At 33.6% G+C, this 15835-nt stretch overlaps 2 protein-coding genes across 2 annotated transcripts; one reads left to right on the top strand and one right to left on the bottom strand.

Moving 5' to 3' along the window:
• The first annotated feature begins 1998 nt into the window (after positions 1-1998).
• LOC115697146 (pentatricopeptide repeat-containing protein At4g20090-like) lies at positions 1999-4650 on the top strand. The gene has a single exon (XM_030624057.2). The coding sequence runs from the start codon at positions 2276-2278 to the stop codon at positions 4283-4285; it is 2010 nt and encodes a 669-aa protein (XP_030479917.1). The 5' UTR covers positions 1999-2275; the 3' UTR covers positions 4286-4650.
• Positions 4651-5038: 388 nt separating this feature from the next.
• LOC115697148 (uncharacterized) lies at positions 5039-8416 on the bottom strand. Its single transcript, XM_030624058.2, has 8 exons — positions 8160-8416; positions 7550-7699; positions 6870-7046; positions 6576-6664; positions 6430-6494; positions 6022-6124; positions 5452-5562; positions 5039-5366 (listed from the first exon to the last, which is right to left on the bottom strand). Exons 1-8 carry the CDS (start codon positions 8266-8268, stop codon positions 5241-5243), a joined length of 930 nt encoding a protein of 309 aa, XP_030479918.1. The 5' UTR covers positions 8269-8416; the 3' UTR covers positions 5039-5240.
• Positions 8417-15835: the final 7419 nt, after the last annotated feature.

Below are 15835 nucleotides of genomic sequence, written 5' to 3' on the forward strand. Positions count from 1 at the left end.
ATGAACTTCTAAAATGATATAAAATAAACACATAAAAGGTATGAAAAAATTTACATTGGTTGCAGTAGAATTAAATGACTCCTCCGCTCAGATCTCTAACTCTTGTATCCTTTCTGTAGCAGAGTATCACCAAGATCTGAGCCCGAAACTCCTTGTTGTTTGGATTCTTCACAGTCTTATACACTATGATTGAGGACTCACTTATTATGTGTGGGCATGCACTCAATCACTAAGGCTTGAATTTGGTTTGTGAAGAAGGCTATAGGCTTCGAAATTAGAAGAAGAAAGAAGAAGATGAAGTCTCATAAACCTAGAGAGAAAATTAGGTTTTTAGCTTTAGAAGCATTAGTTGGATAATGAGACCATATCTTTCCTTTTATACTAATTTCCACTAGGGTTAGGGTTGATTTATTTGGAATAAAAAATTGATAAAAATAGAGTAAAATTAGCACCTAGTGGCCGGTCACATAGTGGGCCCTACACTAGTTTGATTTTTGCCATTTTTCTCAACTATTTTATCTATTTTTCACAAATACCACTTTTTGCACGTTCAACCCTATAAATACCAAAACTATTTATTTAATACTTAAAATAATTATCAAATAAAATTGTCATTTATAATATTTATTAATTAGACTCCATAAAGTCTCTTAATTAATAATTTAACCCTAAAATCCTATTTTTTCACAATCAAGCCATATCTTAGTTAAAATTCATAAACTAGACATAGTCTAATTTTAGAATTATAATTGATTAACTAGAATCAATTAACTGAGTCTTACAAGCAGTTTGTCTCAACTAGTATGGGGACCATAAGCCTATATAATCAAGCTCCCAATAAACAGATCTAGAATTTACCAAGTAAATTCTGTAACTTATTAATTCCTCGTTGAACTACTATAGAACTTGGAATTGCACTCTCAGTTATCTAGAACGCTCTATATGTTTCACGATATAGATACTCTATTAGTTATCTATTGTTACAATTCCAATAATTAATGATCCTCTATAGATGATTTACATTGCATATGGATTAATTTACCGTTACACCCTTCAATATATTTTATCCTTAAAAAAACTTAGTTACCTATAAATGATATTTCAGTGAACTAATATAATCACTGAAATGAGTACTCAATCATTTATCTCTGTTTAGCCAAGCTCGAAGGAAATGATCGTTTCACTTCTATGCCTGGATAGAAGCTATAGATTCTGTATCTATGATTAGCGCTCCCACTCAATTAAACTACCATGTTCTTAACCTATACGTCACGGGAAGAACTATTTGGTCGACTTTAACTAATAGATTAAAGAACATAAATAATGCAACTGAACTAGAACCTAACCATCTCATGATTGAGATCATTTGATCTAGGATCAACTATGTGATATTGAATTAGAAAGATATTACGGTAAAATTATTATATCTAATCTAAGTTCAATATCAGTCACTTCCGATTCATACTCTATGCATCCAACCCAAGCTTACTTTAACCAATGTACTGGAAAGGACATAACACTTATCCAAGGTACAAGTAAACTACATTGTAGATTATCATATCAGTTAAACCTTGTGTACTGATAAATCTAGGAACCCATTTAATCACATAGTCTTGATTACTTTCCACTGTGTTGACGATACAATAAACAAGAATATCAATGTGATAAGGATTTGGATGAATTTATAAATTAAATAAACATATAAATGATCACATGAACCAAATGACATACTAAATAAGTAATGAGAATAAATCTGTTTCTTTATTGATAATTGAATAGAAAAGATTACATTGAAATAGAGTTTTATTTAAGGCACAAAGTCCAACAGTGATCAACTTCTTCAACGATTTTGATCCTAGATAGGAAACTGAGAACTATTTCTTATTTTGTAAAAAAATCATTTCATTCTTTATTTGATGTTTATTTTGTATTACTGTTAGAACTTATAATTTTATGGCTCATAATGTGGTAAGTGGAACTTACTATCTCGTCTATTCATATGAACATCTTTTGTAACCACGGTGAGTACTAAGTTTTATTTTAATTGAATGTTTCTTTCCAAAAAAAAAAAAAAAAATTACATATACATGCTTTGCCCTTTTTGTTTCAAGAGGCAACTCTCCAGCGTTGCTTTTCTATGTGAATCCGCCCTTGCTAGAGGCTTTGAAAGTTGGTGGCTTCTCTTTAATTGGTTATTATTCATTCATTTTCTCATCCATTGCAACCTATTTCCAGTTTCAGTTAGATAACTTGAAAAAGATTCCTTTTGAAATCAATGCTAAAATGCTCGACATGTTACTCAAGTCTTCTACGCAAATCGTTCCGAAAGAGTCCAGAGAAGCTAACAAGTTTCTCATCACTTCTTCAATCAGCTCCTCCACTTCAACTTTGTTCCTTTTCTGTTATTGCAATTCCACTGAATAAAGCTTCCGAGAAGGCCCTTCATCTAGATAACGAAGATGATGATGGAATCGAGAACCCATTATCCGGGGAGGCTTTCAGAGAAAGTCCCAGATTGGGCTCCTATAAATTGGGGGATTCCACATTTTATTCACTCATCCAAAACTATGCGAGTCTGGGCGATTTTAGGTCGATGGAAAAGGTTTTGGATCAGGTTAAACGTGAAAAGCGGGTTTTAACTGAGAAATGTTTTGTTACAGTTTTTAGGGCTTATGGGAAAGCTCATTTTCCTGAGAAGGCTGTCAAGTTGTTTAATATAATGGTTGATGAGTACCAATGTAAGCGAACCGTTGTATCTTTCAATTCGGTTCTTAATGTTATCATACAAGATTGTGATTACTCTCGTGCGTTGGCATTCTATTCGGATGTTGTTGGTGCTAAGAATATGAATATTTCTCCAAATGCTTTGACCTTTAATCTTGTCATAAAGGCCATGTGTAAGTTAGGGTTGGTTGATAGAGCAGTTCAAGTGTTTAGAGAAATTCCCCTTAGGGACTGCAATCCTGATGTGTTTACATATTCTACGTTAATGGATGGTTTGTGCAAAGAGAATAGGATCGATGAAGCAGTTTCTTTGTTAGATGAGATGCAAATTGAAGGGTGTTTTCCCAGTTCTGTCACTTATAATGTTTTGATTAGTGCGTTATGCAAGATTGGGGATTTGGGACGTGCGGCGAAGCTCGTTGATAACATGTTTCTCAAAGGTTGTGTTCCAAGTGAGGCTACTTACAACGCCCTTATCCATGGTTTGTGTCTCAAGGGTAAGCTGGAGAAGGCTGTTAGCCTTTTAGATCGCATGGTGATGAATAAATGCATGCCTAATGATATTACTTATGGAACCATTATCAACGGGCTAGTTAAGCATAGAAGAGCTGTTGATGGGGTTAAGTTATTGATTTCTATAGAGGAAAGAGGGCATCGTGCAAATGAACACATTTATTCTACTCTTATTAGTGGATTGTTTAAGGAACGAAAATATGAAGAGGCAATGACATTGTGGAAGGATATGTTGGAAAAAGGGCGCAAGCCCAACACTGTCTTATTTAGTGCACTGATATACGGTCTGTGTCGACAAAGGAAGCCAGACAAAGCAGAGGAAGTACTTGCAGAAATGGTAGATAATGGTTTCAAGCCTAATTACTATATTTATAGCTCCTTGATGAAGGGTTTCTTCGAGACAGGCCAAACCCATAAGGCAATTCTTTTGTGGAAAGAAATGGGACGTAATAATTTATCAGTTAATGAATTTTGTTACAGTGTACTAATTCATGGTTTATGTGAGCATGGGAAACTCGGAGAGGCGTTGATGGTGTGGAAACACATGTTTAGCAGAGGGTTCAAACCTGATGTTGTGGCTTACAGTTCAATGATTCATGGCCTCTGCAACAATGGGTTGGTGGAACAAGGCTTCAAGCTTTTCAATGAAATGCTTTGTGAAGAGCCCAATTCTCAACCAGATGTAGTCACTTATAACATACTCCTCAATGCGTTTTGCAAAACTGGAAGCATTTCCCGGATCATTGATCTTTTAAACAGTATGTTGGATCGAGGATGTGATCCTGACTTAATTACATGCAATATTTTATTGAGAAATTTAAGAGAAAATCTACAACCACCTCAAGATGGAGGGGAGTTCCTAGATGAGCTTGTTGTTCGATTGCTGAAGCAGGAAAAGATTAAAGGTGCTTCCACAATTATACAAATAATGGTCAGAAAGTTTTTGCAACCAAAACCCTCCACTTGGGCAAGAGTTCTCCAACAACTTTGCAAGCCTCAAAAGATTCAAATAGCAATTGGCAGATGTCAAAGCAGCCTGTATAGCTGAATTATGCAAGACATGCTGTCCTATGTAAAATGTTGGACTAGTATTCTACTCACCTATTCAATTAGCAGTTGTACTTAATTCTTTCTGAGTAGGCTGGTATGATTATTTAGCCATAATTCTGTTGTCTTCAGTGAGAAGAGGAATGAATTTTGTTTCTCTATAGCTGAAACTTAAATGTGAAACATACTTTCTATTCTCATAGAGTAACGATGGTGATGGAGAGAGTGCTCAACCTCCAATCACTTTAGTTGAAATATTGTTAAAAGTTGGATTCTACTCGTCATCATGTGAGCTATGCTCACTCTACGGATGGCAGTTCATAGTTTATATTAAATTTAAGATAAAATATACAAAGATTACAAAAAGTAAGTGTTTGCCTATTGTAATATATTATTAAACATCAAAATACATGATTATAAGCTATAGTGAGCAATATTTAGTATACGTTAAAATTAATTTTTTTTTTACATAAATGCACTAAATTAGATTTCATGGTAGAGGCGAGTCAAATTAGATTGGATTTGGATGATGAATTTTTATAATTCAATAATAAATTGAGATGGATTTTTTATGGTTTAAAAGTTTAGATTGAATTGATTTAGATGATCCATTTCAAATTTCTACCCACCTATTCTAGTGGCAGTTGGACTTAGTTCTCACCATCAGACTGGGGGGTTATTGAGATAGCTACTGTATAGATTTTTCATCTTTGGTTTAGTTAATTTTAAACAGATTCTGTTATAAAGGAAACACTGAAACGTAAAATAGGATTGCATAAGATAGTGATAATTCTTGGTTACATCAGAGAATGGATTTTATTTCTATTTCTCTCTTTATTTAAAGTAAACTCCTCCATGTCCTTTTACTAAACAAGTAGCTTGATTCTAGGCTTTTTATTATTAGTTAAACAGCGCATAAACCCCAACAGAATCATGATATTCTACTTCTACAAAACTCAAGCTGCAGCTTCAGCCACGGTAGAGAACTTCTTGATGGCGTAAACAGGATCGCCAATTTTCATTACCTTTGCCTTCCCCTCGGCAACATTGCCTTTCCAAACCATGTTCTGCCCAAAGTAAATCTGTAATCCAGCCACAAATTACATGCAATTAATTATCTGAATGAATATTGTTAAAAATGCTTCTTCTACAGAATTTTCATCTTACTTTTCCTTGCTGTTTTTTATCAGGGCGCAAAACTTTATCAGACCGCATTTTCATAAGGGTTTCATTTGGCTCTGGTCCTGCAATGCCAGTTTCCTGGTTGATGGAAGGAACCTGTAAAACATTGCAACTGATATAGTCAAAATCATGCTGAGAACTCAAATTTCATAATGAACTTTTTGCTGTTTAGCCTCTCTTTTCTCTAAATGTTTAATTAAATACATAGATTAAGGTGCATGCTCATATTAGTAATTCAGTATCATTTGCAATAGGAAACCCAAAAATTTAGTAGTTGGTATCAGAAAATTTAAAACGTCTCAATTTTAGACCTTAAGGTGCTGATGCATATTGCAAAGTAACCTCTACACAAATAGGGGGAAAAATATCTATTGTCATGTCAATGATGTGGTATTGATGCAGTCTAGAAGTAAAATCCTGAATTCTCTGACATGAAGATACTGTATAAAAGCTTCATTTACAATGTGAAGTGCTAGAATATTCTTTTATAAAAGTGCGGTTATGACACAAGTTACCAATCCTTATCTAATAAAGACAACAAGTACATTTCTTAACCTTGCAGCGAGAGCATAGCTTGACACCTTCAAAAGTAAAATTGTCAATTCTGAATTCCATCCATAAATCCTCAGAAAATGGTTCACATCCATCCACAACAATGCTGCAAATGTTTTAAATCAAATTAAGCTATGCGTGTGTGGGATATAAATAAGGAGAAACTAGACTACACTCACTAGAGTAGGCTAAAATGATCTAGTTTTGCTTTATTATTTAGATTTAGATGCAATTCTCTGGTCTTGCCTTTCTACAGGTTTGGACAATTTCTCATCCTTATTTTCTATTAATATCCAATCTAATATTGGTTGTCCATCTATGAGAAAAATAGAAACAACACAAGACATAAAAAATAATGTCATAAAATGAATAATATACATATATATATATATTAATATAAAGAATCAGTACTTCGGTCTAAAGCGGTTAACTGGTATGGGTTCTTTGAGAAGCGTATTCAGTGCATCCATTGACCCCTGCGAAACATTTGTTCACAAATGCAGTTCAAAGCTTATGAGCTGAAAACATGTTAGATATCATTCTCTAATTTACCTAACCTGAGACAGTATCATAAATGGAAACTGGTCAGAAAACATGACTTTGTGCCCAGCTGCATATTCTGGATCCACAGGCCTTGTTTCTGAAGCTGAATGAAAATAATGCAACAAAACAAATGTGTAACTTTATATAGCTTGAAACAGGCAACACCTAGTATACATAAGTAGCTGTTGCGATACAGTGTTGCAACCATGTAGATTATTTTCATCTTCAACTGAAATTCTTCCACTTAAAAGTCCACACTAGTCTGACAATACATGCCACATATGATTAATTTTGTATAGCATACTTACCGGTATTAAAACGAACAAGTCGACTGGGTTTTCCGAGATAATTCGAAAACCATTTTGATGCCTCAGCTCCCTCATCCAATGCAGCCCCAAACCATTCCCAGACAGAGACACCATCAGCTACTTCTTGTGGTGGGGTCAGGGAAATCTTCAGCTCATCCATGCCAGGTGCTTTTATCACTGAGAATGGAGGATGAAGGGTAACTTTATAGCTTTAAAACACTAACTCCGCTTAACCATCAATGCTAAGCGTGGGTAGTGACTAGTGAGAAAAAAAACTAGAAAATCAGTTTTTCAGGCCAGTCATCCCTCCACAAGCTAATCAATACGACAACAGTGTGGAAGGAAAAATGAGTAACATAGCAATAGTTTTAGATCGTGGGTGACTCGTGGATGGGGATGCATTCCTTAAGCAGTGGAAAATGAATAATACTTTCTGACGAAAAATAGATGCTAAAGTCTATTATTAAAAACCCAGATTCTAGATACCCTTTGCACAAGCAAAACAACTACAAAATAAAAAGTAAAGCCAGATTAAGCTATAATGTAGTTCATTGCAAAAACAGATAAACATCTATGGATAATCAATGAAGACGACATACTAGCCAAAAAAAAAATGGCCTCCAAAGTAAATTGTCTTACAATAAAAAATAATTTCAACAGCATAATTTTGAAAATATTACCTAGACAGGAATTTTTATTGGGTTCCCAACCCTCCAAAAATGCTTCATTTGGTAACTCAGTCTCAACGAGAGCAAGTGTTGGTTCAACTCTCTGGGTATATGCCCTCCCTTTGCTGTTCACAATTAACCATTGCCTATCCCATCGAAATCCTACAAAATACAAATCAAAGAGAAGTGGAATATTTTATTAATATGTGCACACACATAAATTACACACTGTCTATCCAAATTGTCACTATAATCCTATAACCTGGAACGTACCAATATATTATTACCAAAAATGAAGGAATTAATGAAAAAAAAAATTACTTGATGATAATTTGAATTTTCTTACGTACACTGCGAAATGAATAAAGACCAAAACCACATAAATAATGACCTAGAATATGTTCTAGCTACTATTTATTTATTTTAAAAAAAAGAGTAAAAACTAGCAGCACCATAATACAGCCCCTTGATCATAGAAAACATCTAAGAGAACAGAGATAAACAACTTAAGTAAAGTACTTATCTTCTTCCCTTCTGGGTCCTAAAGAAAATAGTTATAATTTTTAAGCAAAAACCGGTCAAGGAAATATGAATGAAACTAGTGTGAAGATGAAAGGCATACCAGTAGGAGTAAGAAAACACTGAGGAGCTGATATTCCACGACAAGATTTTATTGGATATACGAGTATTGATGAGACTGCAGCTATGGGTTCTTCTGATATGACCTCCATTTTTTTTTTTTTCTCTCAATCTGTCTGCACAATTGTCTCCGTGTTGCCTCCTCACTATTTACGTTAAAGAGAACTAGCTCCAAGCACGCAACCGCTGTTGCTAATTAATTATAAGCGGACACATAGTGCTATATTAAAATGCCAAATAGCAATGCTATTAAAATGCCAAATAGCAATGCTATAGTGTCGTGTTTATTGTCTTATCATTCTTTACTAGCTTATGCGCACGTGTCATGCACGTGTATGACGGCATATCTAAAATGTGATATGTATTGTAATATAATGTATTGTATTGTATTGTGTTGGATTATGTTAGATTGTATTATATTATATTAGTATTATTTTTTTTTTTTTTTTGAGGAAAAAGTCTTGTATAAACAACAAAACAAGACTAACTGAAAGGTAAAGAACCATTCCAGAGGAATTCACTATCAAGCCCAATACCCCACTTAGCAACCCTATGAGCAATAGTATTAAACTCCCTATTGACATGAGCCACCCGTAGAGATGGGCGAATAGATAACAAGTTCTTAATACAAACAATTAAATCATCGACAGAACTACAACCCAGAGTGCCATGATGAAGTTTATCAACAATGGATTTGCAATCTGTCTTCAATACATCCACAGGCAGGCAAATAGAATAAGCCCACTGCAAAGCATGCACCACTGCCTTAGCCTCAGCCACCATCGGTGAAACACAACCTGAAAATGGTTTAGCCAATCCTGCTACCACCTGGCCTGAATGATTAAGAACAGCAACCCCAATGCTGTGCTTCTGTCTATTCAGATCAATGGCTGCATCAGTAAAGATCTGGAAATCACCTTCAGGTGGGAACTGCTGTAAAATTGTCTGATCCGAATTGGAAGCACAAGGCAGCACCTGATCCTGCTGTGAATCTAAATACTTGAAGAAAAAAGTGACACTCCAATCATAAACATCCAAAGGTTGGTTACACAGATTATGATGAAAAATATTATTCCTTAGATTCCAAAGAGCCCATAAAAAACAGCACAAAATACAGAAGTAATCTTTGTCCAAATCAAGAGCCATATTACAAAAGAAATCATACATAGTAAGATGTTTATATTTATAATAATAGGAGACAAACCTTGAAGACTTCCAAGCTTTCCTTGATCTGGAACAATCTAGTAAAGCATGCTTGACCGTCTCAGGATGAATTTTACATAATGGACATAAAGGAGAATCAATAACACATCTTTTATTTAGAGAGAAAGAAACAGGAAGAGCATTAGAAAGCATTCGCCAAATAAAAACTTTAACTTTTGGAGGAATTTTAGAATTCCAAATTTTTGACCAAAACTTTTTAGAAGCAAAGAAAGAAGAGGAGGAAGGAAGATCTTGAGAGGAAAAGGCAAGGTGATAGGCAGTTTTAACCGTAAACTCCCCCGAACTATGATGACCCCAGATAATATCATCCTTGCCAAACTCACCTAACACAGGAACACTAAGAATCTCATCAACCAAAGGAGCAGAAAAACAATTGGTTAGCTTAGCAACATCCCAATCCCCAGAAGCAGTAATAAAATAAGACAAAAAAGGGGAAGGAGGCAAGTTATCAGAGAAGAATTTAAATCTATTATTAGGAATCCAATGGTCCTCAATAGTTCGAATATCACTACCATCACCAACCTTCCATAAAAGACCCAAATTTAACAACTCTCTACCCCATAAAATGCTCCTCCAAGAGAAGGAAGGATTGTGACCAGACTTAGCCTGAAGAAAAGAACTACGGGGAAAATATCTGGCATGGAGTACCTGAGCAAGGAGAGAAGAAGGATTTTTTAAAATACGCCAAGCTTGCTTAGCAAGCATTGCTTGATTAAAATGAACAAGAGATCTAAAACCTAATCCCCCCAAAAACTTTGACTTACACAACGATTTCCAAGACTTCCAATGTATCTTATGAGAATTTCCAACTGAACCCCACCAGAATCTGGCCATCACAGCTTCGATCCCCTTACATAATTTAACAGGTAGACGGAAACAAGCCATGGCATAAGCTGGAATAGCTTGAATGACAGCCTTCAGAAGAACCTCTTTACCAGCCCTAGAAAAACATTTAACCGACCACCCTCTCAGCACAGAATTAACCTTATCCTTCAAAAAAGCAAAAGAATGATACTTAGATCTAGATAAGCACTGCGGAAGTCCTAAATATTTACATATGAAGGGTCGATCCTCAAGATTAAACGCATTAAAGAAAGTAGCACGAATATCAGACAGAGTATTAGGAGAAAACAAAATAGAAGACTTAGCAAAATTAATAACTTGTCCCGAAGCCTTAGAATAAACATCAAAAACCTCTTGAAGGGCTGAACAGGACGCTCTATTAGCAGTACAAAAAATGAGACTATCATCAGCAAAAAATAGATGAGAAAGAGATGGGGCAGTTCAAGAAATAGCAACTCCCTTAAGCATACCATTATCTTGTTTGGCTCTTAACAGAGCAGAAAGGCCCTCGGCACAAAGAATGAAAAGATAAGGGGACAGAGGGTCCCCTTGCCTGATACCCCTAGAAGGCTGAATGGAACCACATACAGAGCCATTAATCAAAAAAGAAAGTGAGGTAGCAGTAATACATTTCATAATAAGAGAAACAAATCGGGGAGGAAAATTGAAATGAAACATGACACTCTCTAAATAATGCCAATCAACACGGTCAAAAGCCTTGGACATGTCCAATTTAAGAGCAGCCCACCCAATCTTCCCACTTTTCCTAGAATTGATAGCATGTATAATTTCCTGGGCAATAAGAATATTATCAAAAATGACCCGACCAGAGACAAAAGCACTTTGATAGGGGGAAATAATTTTATCCAAAACAACCTTTAACCGATTAGCCAACACCTTAGAAATAACCTTATAAAAGGTCGAACAAAGACTTATAGGTCTGAAATCCTTAAGTGTATGGGCATTCTGTTTTTTAGGAATGAGAGAGATAAGAGTAGTGTTTACAACTGAGAAATCAATCCCCTCATTAAGACAAGAAAGAACAGCCCTAGCAAAGTCTATTCCAAGAGTGGACCAATTCTTTTGATAAAAATAAGCATTTAGCCCATCCAAACCAGGGGCCTTATCCCCAGAAAGGTTAAACAGGGCTCTCCTTACTTCTTTAGTAGAAAAAGGTGCATCCAGGAAAGCATAGTCAAGGTCATCCAAAGGAGGGCCCAAACAATCCAAAATGAGATGCACAGCATCAGCATCACTACCAGGAGAACTAAACAAATCATTGAAATAAGAAACAAGCAGGTTACTCATATCACTATGACTAGAAACAATTCTTTGATTATCATCTTTGAGGAACTTAATGGTATTATTCTTTTTTCGTTTAGAAGCAAAACGATGAAAGAACTTAGTATTTTTATCTCCCGCTTTCAACCAATGGGTTCTAGATCTCTGCTTCCAATAAATCTCTTCCTTATAAAGGAGAGCATCAAGCTGAGATTGAAGACATTGAAGTCGAAACTGGTTATCCTGATCAGTAAAAGGAAGATCTTGAATGCGAGCAATTTCGTGCTGGAGATCAGAAATACGAGACTTGAGAGAAAGATTCAAATTTTTATTCCAGCTCTGAAGAGCAGAAATACACAGATCCTGTTTGGACAAAAAATTTTGAAAAGGATTTCTAGAACTCTGGCTAGAAAGGCCACAATCCCAAGTGTCCTTGACTAAAGAGAAAAATGCTGGATTCTCCAACCAAACATTCTCAAAAAGAAATCGTCTATTACGCTTAGAAGAAGAATTACAGCTATCATCCTTAAGAATAAGCTTCAAAGCCCGATGATCAGAGCCAAAAAAAGGAAGATGATGCAAAACAGCATCAGGGAAAATTTCACTCCAAGAATCTGAGATAATAGCCCAATCAAGACGCTCCTTAACAGAACTATTTTTCCAAGTAAATTTATTTCCCACACAAGGCAACGGAGAGAGGTGAAACTTAGTAAGAAAATTTGAAAAAGCATCCATATCCTTATTATCATAATAAGTACTACCCTCTTTATCATCATAGGATAAAAAACTATTCAAGTCACCCATTATAAGCCAAGGAAGAGTAGGAGCATTATAAAATAATTTATCAATTAAATTCCAAGTAAAATGCCTTTGAGAAGAAACAGGAGAGCCATAGAAGCAACTAAATGAAAACCTTCATTATCATTAAAACTGATTGTACAGTCAATATGATTACAAGAGAAATTTATAATATTAACAAAAAGATTGTCCTTCCACAAAAGTAAAAGGCCCCCCCCAAAATACTTCCTAGGGACCTCAAAACCATGGTCAAAACCAAGACCATTTCTAACCCTATCAACAGAACCAGCCGACAACCTAGTTTCAATCAAAAAAAGAAGATCAGGACAATGATTTTTCACAAGTAGGGAGAGCCTTCGGAATGCACGTGTACTCCCCAAACCACGTGCATTCCAACTAATAAGTCTCATTTTTCTGGGCGGGTGTGCATGGCACCACCCGCCTGTTCCATATCAGTTGAAGCAGATGAAGAACCATCCTCCCTATCTCCAGCACGAGCTCTCTTCAATTGAGACCTAACAGAGCTGCCAACAACCACTTGCTGTGGAAGGAAAGAGGGCCTTTTGACACCCGAAGCTGAAGCCAGCCCTTTCCCACGAACCAAAGGGTCCGGCTGTCCACCAGCAGCAGTATCTCCAACAGCAGCAGCAGGTCCACTCGAAGCAGGCATCATCTCAGTAGGAGCCATAGTGCTCAAAGCACCAGAGACCACCTCCATAGGACCAACAGTAGTGGCAACCACCAAAGAATCAGTGGAGTAAGAGGTGAAAGCAGAGGGACGCAACACAAGGCCAGCAGACAAAGCATTATCAAAGTTAGGATTAAGAGGGGTAGGAATCATAACCGAAGAGCTAGTATAAGGACTAAGAAAATGAGATCCAGAACTGCCATTACCAGCTAGAAAGGAAGGAAAACTAATAATATTATCCAGAAAGTTTCGAGTGGGAATTATATTAGTATTATTTAATATAATACAATATTTGGTATTGACTTGTATTAATTGATTGTGTAAAGTTATAATATATTTTTAATACACTCGATCCAAACACCAACTACGGGTCTGGGTCCTAGGTCCCGGGTACTGGGTTCGGGTCCCGGGTCAGGGGTCTGGGTCCGGGTCGGGGTCTGGGTCGGAGATTGGTGTTGACCCTAAATTCTTTGTAAATATTATAATACAATCTAATACGGACCATTTTTTTTGTATTAAATAATACAACATACATTGTATTAAAAAATTTGGTCGTAATAATTAATACAATACATTGCTTAATCAAAACATAGTGTTATTTATTATTTAATAGAATACAACCCTTATACGGCGTACCAAACGAACCCTAACCGAACTCTAAAACACTAAATATAGTGTAGTTTTACATTATATTTACTCTAATAGAACACTAGAGTTATACTCATAAATAACTTTATCTACAGTGTCTCACCAAATTTAGTGGAAAACTATAGACCATGCTATTTTTTTTTAAAAAAAAAGTTTTAATAATTTTAAGAAGAAAAACTAAATAATTATATATATATTTAATATTAAAATATTTTATTATATAAATAAAATAATAAATAATATAAATTTGGTGTAATTTTTAGTGTTGGTTGGAATTAAAAAAATATTTAGTGTTGAAATAGTTTTTTTTTTTCTTTTTTGTGTTGATTTAACACTAAATTTAAGTTTCCTCATTTCTAACTTTGTATTATTTGACCGAATCTACTTTGTTTTTTTTTCAAAGATTATATTGTAATAATTATATAAGAAACTAGTTAATATAGCCGCTCTTCGCGCGGCAGTTATAATTTTTTAATATAATAATTGAGAAAAATAATTATTTATCAAGGTAATAAATAATAATTTAAAAAATATTCTAATATATAATAACATTGAAATTATATCATCTAAATTGCATATTATTAATAATTTTATTTAGTAAAACATAAAACTCCAACTACATTTTCAAGTCTATTCACCATATTATTAATTATTTTTTTTAATAATTTAAAATAAATAAATAAATAAAGAAGTGTAGAAAAAAATTAAAATATTGTTGGTTTATCATCTTCATAGTCTGATCATTAGTCGTCGTCATTATATTTAACATGTTGTCATGACCGAACCTCACTTGTAGTCACTGTTATGTCTACATAAATCATTATACAATATTGAATCTATAATTTTTTTTTTAAAAAAAACTCACTATACAATATTTGTAATTGTACTTTGTACTTAATTTATTTTAAAAAATAAATTGAAGGGAAATTAATATAAAAATGTACTAGAATATATTTATATATATATTTTTTGATAAAAATGATAGTTATATTAATCATGTAAAAAAAAAGTGCTACACTTTAGGGAAGGTAACTTGCCTAATAAAAAAAATAAATTAACAAATGAATAAGAGATTTCGAAAAAAAAAAATAGTGTAGCATAGAGAAAAAAATTAGTGTGTATTATAATAGAGTATATAGTATAATATTATGTGTTAATTAGGAATAATATTTTTAGTTTGTTGTTTCTAAATATTTTATTGGTATATAGATTCTTTTTTCATAATGTTTTATTGTATATATAGATATAATTTAAATGCATATTTGATAAAAATTAGAAAAAATAATTAAAAAATGAGAAAAATACGACGTTACCACCATTTTTCTTATGGATGTTTTATACTAAAAATATCTATCTATCTATATCTATTCTATATAAAGTGTGCCTATATAACAGAATTCTTAGTTTTTGAGAAATTCATGGGGTGACCTTTTATTTATATTAAAAATAAGATAGTTTATTATTAAAAATAAAATGGTTTATGAGAAATTCATGAGTCACTTTTTATTTATATATATAATAAAATAAAAATAAAATATATTCCATTAAATCCAACAAAAAGAAATAGGGTTCTAGATTTTCTTTAATTACCGTATTTCTAATCCTATTTGATTATTTATGCCTCTTTTATAAACCCTATTTGATTAAAGTTAAGATTATAAGATTAATTCAAATTATTGTTCATATATTGATTAATCCACTTTTTAATTCAATTAATAATTATTTGTCACGTAATTATGAAGTCTCTTCCCTTTAATTTTCCTTTTGTTGATGATGCTAATTTATTCATATTTTGATTTTTACAATTTTTGTGTTCAGACCATTATTTTTTGATCATAGTGTGTTTTCATGGCTGAAAAATCTCAATAATCTTTATCATTTGATATCAAATAAAATAAATTTATCATGATGTATACATTATGGCTATTTAATGAGTAATTAGTGTGTTGAAATTGTCAAGCTGATATTTAGAATTATTTATAATTGAATTGTTTCTTTGTCAAAATTAATATTAAGTATATTTATATGTTTATAGGTTTATCTATTTTCTCTTAGATCAATCATACTAATATAGCAAAAAAATCATACTCATATAGACATGTTATTTTCATTTTGTAATTTAGATCTTCTTAGTCATTATATATTAGTTCACTTAAACCTTTTCCGATTATGGTAAC

Source organism: Cannabis sativa, chromosome 7 (assembly GCF_029168945.1).
Source record: "Cannabis sativa cultivar Pink pepper isolate KNU-18-1 chromosome 7, ASM2916894v1, whole genome shotgun sequence".
Classification (NCBI taxonomy): domain Eukaryota; kingdom Viridiplantae; phylum Streptophyta; class Magnoliopsida; order Rosales; family Cannabaceae; genus Cannabis; species Cannabis sativa.

Coding starts and splice junctions, on each gene's coding strand:
- LOC115697146 (XM_030624057.2), top strand. CDS start 2,276: ATGCTAAAATGCTCGACATGTTACTCAAGTCTTCTACGCAAATCGTTC.
- LOC115697148 (XM_030624058.2), bottom strand. CDS start 8,268: ATGGAGGTCATATCAGAAGAACCCATAGCTGCAGTCTCATCAATACTC. Junction 6,495..6,575: donor CATTTATGATACTGTCTCAG/GTTAGGTAAATT, acceptor AATGTTTCGCAG/GGGTCAATGGATGCACTGAA. Junction 6,125..6,429: donor GTTAACCGCTTTAGACCGAA/GTACTGATTCTT, acceptor AAACATTTGCAG/CATTGTTGTGGATGGATGTG.